We start from the raw sequence: 17,873 nt of genomic DNA, 5'->3' as shown, positions 1-17,873 counted from the left end.
AAAGTGTTGGCGTTAAAAAAAGGTTTGTGCCAGGTTGGTTCCCAGGATGTTGACAGTGGCTCACAGAGAAACAAGAAAAACGGTATGCAGCAAACTTTTGGAACAGTACGAGAATGGTGGAGATGAATTTCTTGGAAGAATTTAACAGGTGATGAAACATGGCTCCATAATTTTTCACCAGAGACGAAGAGGCAATCAGTGGAGTGGCATCATGCAAATTCACCCAAGAGAAAAAAAATTCCAAACCACACCTTCTGCTGGAAAAGTTATGGCTACGGTGTTTTTCAATTCCGAAGGACTCTTGCTTGTGGACATCATGCCAATTGGAACCACCATAAATTCTGATGCATATGTGACGACACTGAAGAAACTTCAAGCTCGACTGAGTCATGTTCGACCACATTGGCAAAAGCAGGATGTTTTGCTGTTGCACAACAATGCACTGCCACATGTCAGTCAAAAAACCATGGAAGCGATCACAAAACTCGGATGGACAACACTGAAACACCCGCCTTACAGTCCTGACCTGGCTCTATGTGACTATCATGTCTTTGGGAAACTGAAAGACTCCCTTCGTGGAACAAGGTTTGAAGGTGATAATTCCCTTGTGCACGCTGCCAAACAGTGGCTCCAACAGGTTAGTCCAGAATTTTACCATGCGGGTAGGAGGTACATGGCTCATGTTGTCTGTAGTTCAGCCATGCATAGATAGTCAATACCATGGTTCTATTGCGACCACATTCGTACTTTGTGCCAGGAAGGGCTCTCAACAAGGGAAGTGTCCAGGCGTCTTGGAGTGAACCAAAGCGATGTTGTTCAGACATGGAGAAGATACAGGGAGACAGGAACTGTCGATGACATGCCGCCTGAGGGCTACTACTGCAGTGGATGACTGCTACCTACAGATTATGGCTCGGAGGAACCCTGACAGCAACGCCACCATGTTGAATAATGCTTTTCATGCAGCCACAGGATGTTGTGTCATGACTCAAACTGTGTGCAATAGGCTGCATGATGCGCAACTTCTCCCGATGTCCATAGAGAGGTCCATATTTGCAACCACGACCCCCTGCAGTGCAGTACAGATGGGCCCAATAACATGCTGAATGGACCGCTCAGGATTGGCATCACATTCTCTTCACCGATGAGTGTCGCATATGCCTTCTATCACAAGTCGTCGGAGACGTGTTTGGAGGCAATCCGGTCAGGCTGAATGCCGTAGACACACTGTCCAGCAATTGCAGCAAGGTGGAGGTTCCCTGCTGTTTTGGGGTGGCATTATGTGGGGCCTATGTACACCGCTGTTGGTCATGGAAGGTGTCGTAACAGCTGTACGATACATGAATGAATGAATGCTATCCTCCGAACGATAGTGCAACCATATCAGCAGCATATTGGTGAGGTATTAGTCTTCATGGATGACAATTCGTGCTCCCATCGTGCACATCTTGTCAATGACTTCCTTCAGGATAACGACATCGCTCAACTAGAGTGGCCAGCTTGTTCTCCAGACATGAACCCTAACGAACATGCCTGGGGTGGATTGAAAAGGGCTGTTTATGGACGACGTGACCCACCAACCACTCTGAGGGATCTACACCAATATATCTAAAAACAAAGATGATTGTGTGTGTGTGTGTGTGTGTGTGTGTGTGTGTGTCTGTCTCTCTCTCTCTCTCTCTCTCTCTCTCTCTCTCTCTCTATATATATATATATATATATATATATATATATATATATATATATTCAAAATCTCAACAGTGGTTCCTTCCTTACTGAAACATGACTACAGCTTTTGTTTTATGTCTACATGCAGCAAAGTTTGTCTGTAATGCTTTGGACAGATGATGAATGCACTGTTTTGAAGTTCAAATAGCAAAAATATTTTTTATGCGTATATTTACAGTTTAATGAGTTTCCAATTTTTTACTTTACGTGTAGTGTGAAACCTTGCTCCCTGCCCGAATTTCATGATTTTATATCAACATGGAGTCCCCTTTAGATTTTGATGAGTGAGTTTGCAACTATCAAAATATGTGACACAGTGACCCAAATATTTTGATTGCATTGACTTAGAAGCTTAAATTTTTTACACTGCCCTAGTGACCGTAGACTTTAGTATGTACATAAATTTGAGCTTGATATGATAAATCGTTCCAGAGAAAAAGTTGTTGTGAAAGAGACAGACAGATAAAAAATGACAAAGTATTTTTTGTGTACTGTGAAACCTTTCTTCTTGCCAAATTTCATGATTCTACATCAGGGAAAGTACCTTAAAGGTTTTAATGAGTGAGTTCTTTAGCATCAAAATATGACTTCTGGTGATATCTTTTGATTACATTGATCTAGAAGCTTACAATTTTGACACTGCCAAGGGACCATAGATCGTAGTATGTGACATAAATTTGAACTTGATGCACCAACCTGTTCCAGATAAAAAGGGTCTTAATAGACAGATAGATAAAAAAAGGACAAAAAATAGGTTTTCGTGTTATATAATCACAAATTAACAGTTTTTTTTTTTTTTTTTTGAAAATTTGCTGCCTGCCAAATTTCATGGTTCTAGGTCAGTTGGAAGTGCTCCTTATAGGGTTTGATGTGTGAGTTTTTTTTAGTTTGAAAATATGTGAAATAAATGGTCACATCTTTTGATTGCATTGACTTCGAAGCTTAAAATGTTTGCACCACCAAGGGACCATAGACCTCAATATGTAACTTAAATTTAAACTTGATACTTCTATCTGTTGCTGAGAAAAAGGGTTTTTGACAGATGGACAGACAGGTTGTTTAAAAAGCAACCAATATTTTTGTATTTTATGTAATTACAAATTAAGAATTTTTGGATTTTTTCCTTTGGTTATAGTGCGAAAAGTTGCTTCTTGCCAAATTTCATCATTGGAGGTCAATGGGAAATATCCCACATATTTTGATGAGAGAGTTTTCAAGTATGAAAATATGTGACATAAATGGCAGTACTATCTTTTGACTGCCCATTGTTTTAGAAGCTTACAATTTTTACACTGCCAAAAGACCATAAACTTTAGTATGTGACATAAATTTGAACTTGGCACATGAACGATCTACTGAAGAAAAGTGTTCTTATCGGGCAAATGCCAAGGGACCACAAGACAACTGGGGAGCAAAGGGATCCTATAAGGCTTCCCTAAAAATGGAAACAATGAGTATACGTATATTATGACCACACAAAATATCCTCATACTGAGTACAACAGGAAGCATTTTGAAATTAATACATAGCGTTACATTTTCCTTGTTTGGTGGAAGTTGTTAGTTGCTGAAAGTACCAAGAAAGTCAATCCCATGGATTAATATGGAACAGTTCAAAATATTTCTTCCTTACATATCCCATATGTACCTGATGAACAGGCATTCTTCATTGTGCAGTAATTTATCATTGCACAATTTCTAGCTCACTGTAATGACAAGTATCTGATATATCAGATTTCATTTCCTGGGTTCTTGCATGTTGATATTTAGTCACATATTTATGTTGCTCTTTGTTGCAGCTATCAAAGCTTGTATAATGTAATTTTCATAATTTAGTTGTATTACTGTGATATCATCTGAGCTGCCATGAGCTTTGTGTGTCTTTTGATTTTATTTATTCATTTATTTTCCAGAGTATTGTAAATTCACATTTTTGCTTTCACTTTATCAACCTTCTGTTGTTTACAGCAATTGCCATTCACAGATTTTACAGTCTGTAGATAATTATGCACTGCTGAATCTCGACATAGCTTGGTGCTATTTATGCTTGCAAAATGTCACTCAAATTCCTGATGCTGAAGAAAGACTGAAAAAATGTGAACAAAGCTTCCATAAAAGTTACGGTCCAAATCTTGAACGCTTAATGTTGTTGAAGGGAACAACAGGTAAGCAGTTTTTCTATACCTTTTTATTCTCCCTCTCATCCCACTCCCACACTTCCTTTTTATTTTTTGAAAACCTGAATGTCTCTAAAATTTACATTCAGACTTTCAAAACGTATATTTAACATCCAAACTGTAGTTACAAATGCTACAACAAAGCTGGTTATTTGCATGTTCATAATAAAGAAATGTTTAAAATCAAAAGGAATAATAATAGTATGAAAAGTTACATTCTGACACGAAGCTTTTTCGCAGAACATGTGTCCTGTTCCATGCATGAATGAAGATAGCCATACTGCCTGAAACATAACAGCTGCTTTAAAGTAACAGTATTTTCATGCTGTGTTATGTAGCAAGTTTGCTATTTTAATTGCTCATGCTTAGGAATAGAAATATCTGGCTATTAGTGGATGCGAGAAACATTAATTTTATTTTTGAATCTATAATTTTGCAGGAACTGAAGCTGTTCTCTTCATGCGTTTACATTTGCTTCAGGCAATTGTTTTGTATCATAAAAATAAACGAACAGCAGCAGCTGCCCTTCTGAAGAGAGTTGAAAATGAGGTCTCAAATTTAAAAATCGATGATGCCAGTCTTGGCACCCTACTTGAATTGGGTATGAAATCATGGTTTTTACATAAATTTCTATCAAAGAATTTAGTAAGGAAGTGTGCCTTATGTTTAATTTGCTGAATGTTCCCTGAATGTGTGTTGGAAATTGTAATGATGGTTTAGAGCCTATACCCTAGAAAATAACTATCTTACAGTTATGTTCTGTTTTGTTGGGAGCCCAGCACTGATAATCTAAGAAGAAATGGCGGAATGAGACTGAATTCTCTTTCCGCACTACCACCTGTCTTGGTAACTGCTAATCACCATAGCCATGATGGTGTACATTTGTGTATTCACATGTATTCGTGGGGAGGGGGGGAGGCCTGTTTGTACATTTTCACTGGTGAAAGGTAGCTCACTCAATCTATAGTGCAATTTCTGAGCTGTTACATGTATTTTTATGCTCCATCAGTCAGTGAACTACCGGTGAGTGGTTACTTACTTCAATAAGGCTGTCTCCCATGGAAAAGTATCTTTCCCTTCCAGCGCTCCGCAACATGTCCAACTTTCCTTCCAGAGGAAGGAATTAGCAGTTCCAAAAGCTAGAAATGGTTTTGTTCCCTATTTGTAATTTATCTATTTTTCAATGATCAGCATAGTGAACGCCTTATCATAGTTGAGGTAGTCAGCACCCAGCCGCACTGTACTACAGGTTTATGTGCTTTAAAAGTATGTAGATGGTGAAGAGATTGAAAGAATGTATGATGAGGTAAAAGAAATCATTCGAGTTGTTGTTGTTAATGGAGGTGAATTTTAATTCTGTTGGGAATGAGGAATTCAGTGAGCTGGGGGGGGGGGGGGGGGGGGGGTAAAACAATGGCAGAACATGGGTTCCAAATAGATTGTATAATGCTATGACAGATTTCAAAACACAATTGCAGAATATTTCCAGTGCTCAGTGTAGACTCTAACCGTAATTTGTTGGTTTTGAACTACAGATCAATAGCTGATGAAATTGCAGAAAGGCGAGAAATTGAGGAAGTGAGACCTGAATAAACTGGAAGAACCAGTGGCTGTTGAGAAGAGTTTCAAAGGGGACATCAGGCAACAATGTACTTCAACAGGGCAAAGGAACACAATAGAAGACACAACTTTGAGTGATGCTATGCTGAAGGCAGCAGAACGGGGGGGGGGGGGGGGGGGGGGGGCGGCAGGGGGGGGGGGGGAGAGAGACAGTTAAAATCTATGGATAACATAAAAGCTATTGAATTTAACTGATGAATGGATAAAATGTGAAAACACAGTATGTGAAACAGGTGAAAGGATAACAAAGACATCTAAAAAAAAAATTGATGCACAGGAAGTGCAAAATGTCAAAGCAGCCGTGGCTAAAAGAGAAGAGTGAAAAGAGCTAAACTGTAGAAGCTTACATCATTGTAGGAAATATGGATATGAACTGTAGGAAAATTAAAGAAACATTCACAGGAAAGGAAAGTGGCTCTATGAATTTCAAGAACACAGATGGCAAACCAGTACTAAGCAAAGAAGGGAAAGCTGAAAAATGAAGAAATATGCTGGAGTACCCTATAACGGATACAAATTTGAAGAGAATATTATGAAAAGAGGAGAGAAACTGAATGAATATAGGATTGGAGATACAATTGCTGAGAGTAGAATTTGACAGAATACTGAAAGACTTTACTCCCAAATTATTGAGATCCTTGGCAGAACATATCATAACAAAACTATTCCATCTGATATGCTCGATATGAGACAGGCTAATTACCCTCAGACTTCAGGAGGGATGTAATAATCACAATATCAAAGGGGATACTTGCTGACAAATGTGAATATTATCAAACCACCAGTTTATGAAGCCATGGTTGTAAAATACTGAGGCAAATTATTTGTGAAAAGAATGGTAGAAAGTGACCTTGGGGAAGACCAGGCAGTACTGACCCTACGACTTACCTTGCAAGCTAGACAGAAATGAGATAAATCCATGTTTATAGCATTTGTAGATTTGGATAAAAGTTTATGATTATGTTGACTGGAATACACACTTTGATATTATGAAAGTACCAGATATAAAATATAGGCAGCTTAGGTTATCTACAGAAACCAAATTGCAGGTAGGAGTTAAAGGATATGAAAGGATAGCAGTGGTTGACAAAGGAGTGAAACTGGGTTCTAGTGTATCCATTTTGTTGTTTAATCTGCACACTGAGCAAGGTGTGAAGCAAACCAAGGAGAAATTTGGAGAGAGGATTAAAATTCAGGGAGAAGAAATAGAAAAGCTTTGAGTTTTGCCGACAACATTGATATACTATCAGAGACAACAAAGGACTTCGAAGATCAGCTGAATGGAATGGATAATGCCTTGAAAAGAGATCTTTACTAATACTGGCAAAAGTAAAACAAGGGGAGTGGAATGTAGTTGAATTCTATGAAGTGGCACTGAGTGAATTAGATTAGGAAGTGAAACACTAAAAGTAGGAGATGAGTTTTGTTATTTGGGAAACAAAATATTTCATAATGGCCAAATTAAGTTAATATAAAAGGTAGACTGGCAATAGCAAGAAAAGCATTTCTGCAAAAGAGAAATTTGTAAACTAGAAATATTCCTTCTGTCCATAGTCCTCACAAGTCTAATTCTGCAAAATCATGTCAATCATGCCCCAACCTCTTTACACTACTTTCTCTCCATCCATAAAATTCTTCTGCTCTGCTGTTCCAAATTCCTGTACCCCATCTCCCAGATACAAACCCTTCTCCTCCAGGAACTAGAGCAGCATGCACCATGCCACAATACCACACTCTCTTCGTGGACTTCCACTAACCACAACCACCACCACCACCAAAGTGCCATGAAGCCTCTCACACATCCCCTCATAACTGCCAAAACCTGCCTTGCAGAACTACTGCAATTACAACAACCCACCACTGTACAGAACCCAGAGCCTAAACAGACCTGCAACACAGTAATTAACCTGTCCTCCAAAATGCTGAGTTCCACAGAAATATCAGTCCTTTACAAAGACCTTACCTTGTGCCGCACCCCTAATCGAGTATGATGGGTGTATTAAAGACCTCCTCTCCTTCTCCCGATCCCTACAGTGGAAACACTTTTTCACTTCTTACTTTGCCAGTCAGCCCAACAATCCACCTATCTCGATGTCGACATCCACCTACGGATGGCTACATCAGTACCTGCATCCACATCAAACCTACTAACCACCAACAATACCTCCACTTTGAAAGCTGCCACCCATTTCACACCAAGAAGTCTCTTCATAGGGCCTAGCTACCCATTGTCATCACATCTGCAGTGATGAGCAGTCCTCCTTCAAATATGCCAAGGGTCTCAGTGAGGCCTTCTAAGACCAAAATTACCCTCCCAACCTTGTCCAGAAACAAATCTCCCTATCCTTTCCCACCATTCACCTCCTATCTCCCAAGTGCCCATCATCTGGCCACAAAGCAACACTCAACACTCTCCTCATGACTCAGTACCAATCAGGATACATTCTCCGTCAGGGTTTCATCTACTCTCGTCCTGCCCTGAAATGAGAAATATCCTCCCCACCCCTCTCAGAATGGTATTCCATCATTCACCCAACTTGAGCAATATTCTTGTCTGCCTCTACTCTATGCCTCACGTCGTCCTGCTACCCCTTACTCCTGTCCTGTTACCACCTACTCCTACCCCTTACTGGCATCTCCTACCCCATCAAAGGCAGGGCCAGTTGTGAAAGCAAGCATGTCACCTTCATACTCAGCTGCAACCACTTTACTGGATTATGTGTGGGCGTGACAACTAACAAACTGCCTGTGCAAATGAATGGCCACCACTAAACTGTGGCCAAGAGACAGCTGGACCACCCAGCTTCTGAACATGCCAAACAGCAAGATGTGCTTCACTTTAATGATTACGTGAGAGCCAGTGCCATCTGGATTCTGTGCACAAACACCAGATTTTCTGAATTGCATGGGTGGTAATTCTCCCTACAATATATCCTTCATTTCCTGTTTCCCCCCTCGCCTCAACCTTCACTAATCCCTGTCCTCCACATGTCTATCCCCTTCCCTGCTTGCACTTCAGCACAAATATTCCTTCTAGCCTGCCAGTGCACCTTCAAGTCCTTTCTTCTACTGTACTTCTCTTCCTTTCCCACCTCCCCTCACTCCCACTGAACAGCCACCCAATGCTGAACCTAGCAGCACTGGCATGCTCCCAATACCTCATTGCATGCTCCCACAGGCAGTATTGCCATCTTCCCCACCAATGCTGTCACTCCCCCTCCTTGCTGCATGCCTGCTCCTTATCCCAATCCCCCACCCCAGCTGATTGCACTGACATTAGACACAGTCAGAGTTGGGTCTTTGTGCCCAGGAACAGTAGCCATGTGTGTGAGTTGTGTGTGTGTGTGGTTTTTTTCCCCCCTCCTACTTATGAATTATGAGGAAGGACTTTGTCCTAAAGCTTAAGCATTTTTAGTTTCCATTTTCATTGTGCCTGTCTGTGACTCAGTTCTGCCTCTATGTGGTGAGCAGTAGTCTATCCTTCCATATTGTTATAATTATTGCTGTGTATGTTATTCCCGCCAACATATTTGAATAGGGGAAAGTGTTGTATTGCTACTAAACCATCCTAAATTGTACTACTACAAATTTTATTCAAAAGAAGCCATAATTTATAGGTTACTCACTAGTAAATTATAATTACTATATCTCCTAATGGAATTTGACACACAAATAGGTATTAAATGTCCTGTTTTATATCCTATAATGACTATTTTACTGATCAAAATGTTACTGGAGAAAGACATAATTTATGTTATGCACTATTTACAAATTATTGTAATTATTAAAACTCCAAGAGTAATGTAAGCACAAAATGAGTAGATTATTCTGCTGTAGATACTATTATTACAATCTTAGCAAGACCTAGCTTGATCTTTCATGGTCAACTAGGGATTTTTTCTTTCAGATTCCTCGTTCTCCTTATTTTCTGCTTCAAAGTCTGGGGTCTACATCACTGTCATCTGTACACACAACCATTATCTTCTTCAGGAAAACCTGCCTCTCCACTAAATTCACCATTGTCTTGTCTTTATCGGCTTCTTCAAGCAAATCACACATTGTGTGTAGTTGTAGATATTAGTAGTAACCTCAGACTTTCTGAAGATGACTCAGTTATTTATGATTAAGTACTATCTTAAAGAAGCTGCATAAATATTCAGTCAGCTTTTGATGAAATTTCAGTATGTTGCAGAGATTGGCAACTTGCTGTAAATGTTGTGAAATCGAAAATTTTGCAATTCACAAAACAAAAAAGCATGGTATCCCTATGACTATAATATCAACAAATCATTGGCGAAATCTGTCAACTCATACAAGTACCTGGTTGTAACACTTTGTGGGGATATGAAATGGAATGATCACACAGTTTCAGTCTTGGGTAAAGTAGTTGGCAGACTTTGGTTTATTGGTAGAATATTGGAGAAGTGCATTAAGCATATGAAAGAGATTGCTTTCTAATCACTTTTGTGACCGATGCTAGAATATTGCTCAAGTGTGTGGAACTTATTTCAAATAGGAGTAACAGGAGGTGCTGAATACAAACACAGAAGGGCGGCACAAATGGTCACACGTTTGCTTGTTCCATAGAGAGTGTCACAGAGATACTGAAGGAACTGAACTGGCAGACTCTTGAAGATAGTCGAGCACTATCCCGAGAAAGTCTATTAACAAAGTTTCAAGAACTGGCTTTAAGTATTTACTTTGGGAATATACTACAACCCCCTACATGTCACTCACATACGGGTCATGAGGATAAGGTTGGAATAATTACTACATGCACAGAGGCATTCAGACAAGCATTCTTCCCACACTCCATATGTGAATGGAACAGGAAGAAACGCTAATAACTGGTACAGTGGCACAAACCCTCAGCCATGCACTTCATGGTGGTTTGCAGAGTATAGATGTAGATACATTAGTGTCAAAATCAAACTCAGCACCAACCATATTGTGCTGATTTGGGTAGCAAAAGACACGATTAGTACTGAAGAGTGCCAGTGTGATGCAAACTAACTCTCGTGTAATGGTGACTGTTTGATATTTCACCTAAGATGCCATGCTAAGATAATTTCAAAGAGAGAAAACAAATATGCCAACTATTAGAGAAAAAGCACCATTACTAAACATTCGTAATACTTACAACAAGAGTACCAGTGTCAGAAAATTGCTGGAATTAGGCAATAAGTAATACAGCCATTGTTAACAATGTTTGCTATTAAGGTACTCATGTGCACATGTTGCGCATGATTCCGGATTGGTGGGAGCAGCAAAGAGATACCAGTCGCAATCGAAAATTTTATGAAGATATAGTAATCTAGGTTTAAATAAGTTTCATTTTTCCAGCTACAACTTTTACATATTTTATTCTTATTAATTAAACCAGTTTATGACATATTGAATGAATTGATAGATTATTATGCTTTTCTTATTGGTACTGTCATACTTCTTCTTCTTCTTCTTCTTCTTCTTCTTCTTGCTGCTTACATGATCACACTAAGCTGTGGGCGTTTCCAGATGGCTATACAGTCTCCATTTTTACATTGGCCATATCACTTCAGCCATTTAATCTTGTATAAGATTGTAGTATTGCTTTTGTTTTACTGAGACACAGGGTACTGTGTCACTCCCCTTTCATATTAATACTTTGTATATAGGACATACTTACAAAATACACTCCTGGAAATTGAAATAAGAACACCATGAATTCATTGTCCCAGGAAGGGGAAACTTTATTGACACATTCCTGGGGTCAGATACATCACATGATCACACTGACAGAACCACAGGCACATAGACACAGGCAACAGAGCATGCACAATGTTGGCACTAGTACAGTGTATATCCACCTTTCGCAGCAATGCAGGCTGCTATTCTCCTATGGAGACGATCGTAGAGATGCTGGATGTAGTCCTGTGGAACGGCTTGCCATGCCATTTCCACCTGGCGCCTCAGTTGGACCAGCGTTCGTGCTGGACGTGCAGACCGCGTGAGACGACGCTTCATCCAGTCCCAAACATGCTCAATGGGGGACAGATCCGGAGATCTTGCTGGCCAGGGTAGTTGACTTACACCTTCTAGAGCACGTTGGGTGGCACGGGATACATGCGGACGTGCATTGTCCTGTTGGAACAGCAAGTTCCCTTGCCGGTCTAGGAATGGTAGAAGGATGGGTTCGATGACGGTTTGGATGTACCGTGCACTATTCAGTGTCCCCTCGACGATCACCAGTGGTGTACGGCCAGTGTAGGAGATCGCTCCCCACACCATGATGCCGGGTGTTGGCCCTGTGTGCCTCGGTCGTATGCAGTCCTGATTGTGGCGCTCACCTGCACGGCGCCAAACATGCATACGACCATCATTGGCACCAAGGCAGAAGCGACTCTCATCGCTGAAGACGACACGTCTCCATTCGTCCCTCCATTCACGCCTGTCGCGACACCACTGGAGGCGGGCTGCACGATGTTGGGGCATGAGCGGAAGACGGCCTAACGGTGTGCGGGACCGTAGCCCAGCTTCATGGAGACGGTTGCGAATGGTCCTCGCCGATACCCCAGGAGCAACAGTGTCCCTAATTTGCTGGGAAGTGGCGGTGCGGTCCCCTACGGCACTGCGTAGGATCCTACGGTCTTGGCGTGCATCCGTGCGTCGCTGCGGTCCGGTCCCAGGTCGACGGGCACGTGCACCTTCCGCCGACCACTGGCGACAACATCGATGTACTGTGGAGACCTCACGCCCCACGTGTTGAGCAATTCGGCAGTACGTCCACCCGGCCTCCCGTATGCCCACTATACGCCCTCGCTCAAAGTCCGTCAACTGCACATACGGTTCACGTCCACGCTGTCGCGGCATGCTACCAGTGTTAAAGACTGCGATGGAGCTCCGTATGCCACGGCAAACTGGCTGACACTGACGGCGGCGGTTCACAAATGCTGCGCAGCTAGCGCCATTCGACGGCCAACACCGCGGTTCCTGGTGTGTCCGCTGTGCCGTGCGTGTGATCATTGCTTGTACAGCCCTCTCGCAGTGTCCGGAGCAAGTATGGTGGGTCTGACACACCGGTGTCAATGTGTTCTTTTTTCCATTTCCAGGAGTGTACTTTCCCCAGCTGGGAGTACATTGTTTTGTGCTTTTGTAAGTGGGAGATACAGGCATTGGTTTATTACATCAGCTTAAAAAGCTGATGTGAAACTTGAATGGAAAGAAATTGTCACTGGTTGCACTCACAGACTTTTGAGAAAGACATGAGAGAGAAAAATCATGACAAAATATTCTTCTGCATTAGAACTGTATGTAGTTATGTGGAGTGATGATATCAGTTTCTGGGTGAATGTTATTCATGTCACTTTTCTTAATGACATTTCATATTTATTTATTTTTTGTGACAGGTTATACAAACTATGAGGCTCGCCTTGGGTTGCGAGCCACGTGTGGTAATGTTGCTGCTGCAGTGGAGTTTCTTAGTAATCGTAGAACTCAGAAGGAAGAGGTAAAAAAGAAAGAAGCTGCCGAGAGACAGTTAAACAGGTCAGTTATGTGTTGTGCATTTCACGTCAATTTTCATCGAGTGTGAAGAATTTGTATTTGCCTTTTCCCCAGCTTTAATATGTTATCAGATATTTTTGTCGCCTTCTTGTAGGTAAAGTATGATATGGTTTTGCAGAATTAAATTTAAATTCTGCAGTAATGTACACCGAAATGAACCTCCCTGGAAGCTGAACACAGTTTGAATCTGTGGGGAAGCTTCATTTTAGTGTACACTAATCTTCAGATTTTATTGTGGTGACACCTAGGCTATAATGGTGACACCTAGGCTGTGACTGTGTTTCTCCATTCTCTCAGGAATGCTGTTATGGCAAGGACTGGAGTTTTGAAAACTAGGAGAGAGATATTGGGTGATATACTTTTTACTTTACTTTACATGTGGCAAGGTCCTTATCAACCATACACCTGCTCTATGAGCCTCTTCCACTTCTGCCTGTCCAATGCGCTGTTTGTCCAGTTGCTGTTGTTGTTCATCCTAGTTGTGTCCCCCCGAATGTTATCCTGCCATCTGATTCTGGGTCTCCCTCTTCCTCTCGTTCCATCTATTGTTCTGCTGAATGCCATTCTAAGTAGTCTATTCTCTGTCATTCTTGCTATATGTCCTGCCCAATTCAGCCTTCTTCTCTTGAGCACTTCGACAATGTTACAGCCCTCTTAATTCTTCATTTCTTCTTATTCTCCATTCCACCTTATTTTCGTTGTATACAGGTCCAAAAATTTTCCTTAGTACTTTTCTTTCGAATATTAACAGTTTTTCTTCATCTTTCTTTCTAAATAATAATGTTTCACATCCTTATAATATCACAGGTGTAATGGTCGATTGATATAAGCAGATTTTGAACTTACTGCTAAGTGATCTTTTTCTTAGAATTTTGATGACACTAAAAAGTGTCTTGTTTGCTGTTGATAAACGGGCATCTATTTCTATATCTGTTCTGTTGTTATTACTAAAAAGACTTCCTAGGTACTTGAAGTGGTCAACAGTCTTGAAATTGAATCCATCTACAGTCAGAGGTACATCTTTTCTGGTTTTCTTACACATGGGCAGGTATTCTGTCCTTTCTTCATTAACATGTAATCCTGTTTTCTCAGCAATTTTGTAGTAATTTTGCATCATTGTGATTAACTCTCTTTTGGAACTACTTATTAGTGCTACATCATCTGCATAGGCAAGTCTTGTAATGTTCACATCCTGTAGCTGGATCCCTTGTGGACTGGGTTTGGAAAATTCTCTGTCGATCTTCTCTAGGACAAGGTTAAATAAGATAGGTGAAATGGCACCCCCTTGTCTCAGTCCAGTGTACACCTTAAAATCTTCAGTTTCTCCTACCGGTGTCCTTAAGCAGCATAAAGTTTCGTCTATACACATTTTAACTAATCTGATTAATTTTGATGGTATTTTAAATTCCTTCATTATATTTCGGAGTGTCTGTCGGTGTATGCTATCATAGGTGACATAAGATTTTTTAACTGAATCATGCAGCGTATTCAGATGGGTCACTTGTAGAGAAGTGGCCATGAAAGGCAAATGTTTGAACTTAAATCTCAGTCTGCACACAACCATGAAATTTGAGGACATGTTTGTTAATTTAATGCTTGATTATGATACTAGATATGTAATCACTACTCTCACCATAAATATTAAAATAACTGATAACTCCAAGCCTGTGCAGTATTTTATATTCAGTTTAAAGTTTTTGTATGTAACTGAGGTCAGTTTACAATTATTGAACTATTTGAAATAAAATTGTCATAACTTCTGAACAGTTTCTGTTGGGATGTTCAGACTGCATGGTTGGCTGCGGGATGTGGTGGAAATTGTGTATGGTTTGGATTAGCAACAAAGCCCACTTTCATTTCGATGGGTTCATCAATAAGCAAAATTGGTGCATTTGAGGTGACTGAGAATCTGCATTTCATGATCGAGAAGTCTCTTCACCCTCAGTGGGCAACTGTGTGGTGTGCAGTTCCAGTCACAGAATAACTAGTGCGATATTTGTTGACGGCATGGTGACTACCAAATGGTATGTGAAGGTTTTGAAAGATGATTTCATCCACATCATCCAGAGTGACCCTAATGTTGACAAAGTTATGGTTCGTGCAAAGTGGATCTCGATTGTATTGAAGCAGGAGAGTGTTTGATGTCCTGGTGGAGCACTTTGGGGACCGCATTCTGGCTCGGGTACCCAGAGGCCACTGACATGGGCCTCAGTTGGCCACCACATTCTCCAAATCTGAAGTCTTGTGACTCTATTTTGTGGGGCTACATTAAATACAAGATGTACAGCAATAACTCCAGAACTATTGCTGAGATGAAAACAGCCATTCTGGAGGTCATTGACAGCATCAATTTTCCGACACTTTAGTGGGTCATGCAGAATTTCACTATTTGTCTGCGCCACATCATACCCAATGATGGCAAGCATATCAAACATGTCATAACCTAAATCTGAATATCTCTAGTAATGTTTACATGTTGAATAAAATGTGTGCATGCTGTAGTTTGTAACTAGGTTTTTTTTCTTTTTTTTTCATGTAATTCAATGATTGTCACCCTGTATAATTTTTGTTGCATTTTTGCTGTCTCATTTTCTCATCATTGTAAGAAGCAAACAGCCAGCTTTAATAGCATATTATGTTTCATGTTTTTAACAGGAGGATATGTGTATCAGAGTTTCCTGGTTCTTCTTTGATAAACCAATGTAAGATTTATATGTTATTTATTTTCATTCCATTGTTCTTAAAACTATTGACACCTTTGTTTAACACAACAGAGAGCGACGAAAATTGGGCAAGTGTATTGATGGAGAACAATTTGTAGATCCTCAGCTTCACAAAAGTCTGATGAGCATGGGATTTGCAAGATCAACTGCACGGGAGGCTTTACGTCAAACAAATAACAACTTAACACAAAGCCTTGACCTGATAAGAGAAAAGCCTCATTTGTTTATGACTCCTTCTCAAGAAGATATACAACAGGTAAATATCCTTTAAGGGGTGCCCTGTTGTATTGTTACTTACCTTTACTCATTGTAATATATGTAATTATAGTTTACCTTTCTATGAAGTGTATAAATGGAGTATATCTCTTTCTCCCTGTTGCTGCTGCCTTCCACCCCCCTTCTTTCTCTCTCTCAGGGTGACCCTCATTACCAACAAACACTGTCTGCCTGTGTCCATTCATGCGAATGGACAGTTTGTTGCTGGTCGTTCCCACATGTGGGAAAGAGCTGGCACGTCAATAGACACACAAACACACACACAAAATTCAAGCGTTCGCAACCAACGGTTGCTTCATCAGGAAAGAGGGAAGGAGAGGGAAAGACGAAAGGATGTGGGTTTCAAGGGAGAGGGTAAGGAGTCATTCTTTGCCTTTACAAATGTCTGCTTGTGTCTGTGTATGTGCGGATGGATATGTGTGTGTGTGCGCGCGAGTGTATACCTGTCCTTTTTTCCCCCTAAGGTAAGTCATTCCGCTCCCGGGATTGGAATGACTCCTTACCCTCTCCATTAAAACCCACATCCTTTCGTCTTTCCCTCTCCTTCCCTCTTTCCTGACGAAGCAACCCTTGGTTGCGAAAGCATGAATTATGTAACTTACCAAGTGAAAGCGTTGGCATGTTGATAGACAGACACACACACACACACACACACACACACACACACACACACACACACACACACAAAATTCAAGCTTTCGCAACCAACGGTTGCTTCGTCAGGAAAGAGGGAAGGAGAGGGAAAGACGAAAGGATGTGGGTTTTAAGGGAGAGGGTAAGGAGTCATTCCAATCCCGGGAGCGGAAAGACTTACCTTAGGGGTAAAAAAGGACAGGTATACACTCACGCACACACATACATATCCATCCGCACATATACAGACACAAGCAGACATTTGTAAAGGCAAAGAGTTTGGGCAGAGATGTCAGTCGAGGCGGAAGTACAGAGGCAAAGGTGTTGTTGAATGACAGGTGAGGTATGAGCGGCGGCAACTTGAAATTAGCGGAGGTTGAGGCCTGGTGGGTAACGCGGAGAGAGGATATACTGAAGGGCGAGTTCCCATCTCCGGAGTTCTGACAGGTTGGTGTAAGTGGGAAGTATCCAGATAACCCGGACGGTGTAACACTGTGCCAAGATGTGCTTGCCATGCACCAAGGCATGTTTAGCCACGGGGTGATCCTCATTACCAACAAACACTGTCTGCCTGTGTCCATTCATGCGAATGGACAGTTTGTTGCTGGTCATTCCCACATAGAAAGCTTCACAGTGTAGGCAGGTCAGTTGGTAAATCATGTGGGTGCTTTCACACGTGGCTCTGCCTTTGATCGTGTACACCTTCTGGGTTACAGGACTGGAGTAGGTGGTGGTGGGAGGGTGCATGGGACAGGTTTTACACTGGGGGCGGTTACAAGGGCAGGAGCCAGAGGGTAGGGTAGGTGGTTTGGGGATTTCATAGGGATGAACCAAGAAGTTACGAAGGTTAGGTGGATGGCGGAAAGACACTCTTGGTGGAGTGGGGAGGATTTCATGAAGGATGGATCTCATTTCAGGGCAAGATTTGAGGTAGTCGTATCCCTGCTGGAGAGCCACATTCAGAGTCTGATCCAGTCCCGGAAAGTATCCTGTCACGAGTGGGGCACTTTTGGGGTTCTTCTGTGGGAGGTTCTGGGTTTGAGGAGATGAGGAAGTGGCTCTGGTTATTTGGTTCTGTACCAGGTCAAGAGGATAGTTGCGGGATGCGAAAGCTGTTTTCAGGTTGTTGGTGTAACGGTGCAGGGATTCCCGACTGGAGCAGATTCATTTGCCAT

At 41.4% G+C, this 17,873-nt stretch overlaps 1 protein-coding gene across 1 annotated transcript in view; it reads left to right on the top strand.

The window, feature by feature from the left end:
- LOC126414756 (NEDD8 ultimate buster 1-like) overlaps nucleotides 1-17,873 on the top strand; it is a 122,540-nt gene that overhangs the window by 86,645 nt on the left and 18,022 nt on the right. Inside the window, exons 6-9 of the mRNA XM_050083375.1 lie at nucleotides 3,696-3,892; nucleotides 4,344-4,505; nucleotides 12,910-13,048; nucleotides 15,841-16,045. Of these exons, the coding sequence (XP_049939332.1) occupies nucleotides 3,696-3,892; nucleotides 4,344-4,505; nucleotides 12,910-13,048; nucleotides 15,841-16,045 (703 nt within the window). The remainder of the gene's footprint in view (nucleotides 1-3,695; nucleotides 3,893-4,343; nucleotides 4,506-12,909; nucleotides 13,049-15,840; nucleotides 16,046-17,873) is intronic.

Source organism: Schistocerca serialis, chromosome 1 (genome assembly GCF_023864345.2).
Source record: "Schistocerca serialis cubense isolate TAMUIC-IGC-003099 chromosome 1, iqSchSeri2.2, whole genome shotgun sequence".
In the NCBI taxonomy this organism is placed as follows: Eukaryota; Metazoa; Arthropoda; class Insecta; order Orthoptera; family Acrididae; genus Schistocerca; species Schistocerca serialis.
This window is presented reverse-complemented; position numbering and strand designations above follow the sequence as displayed.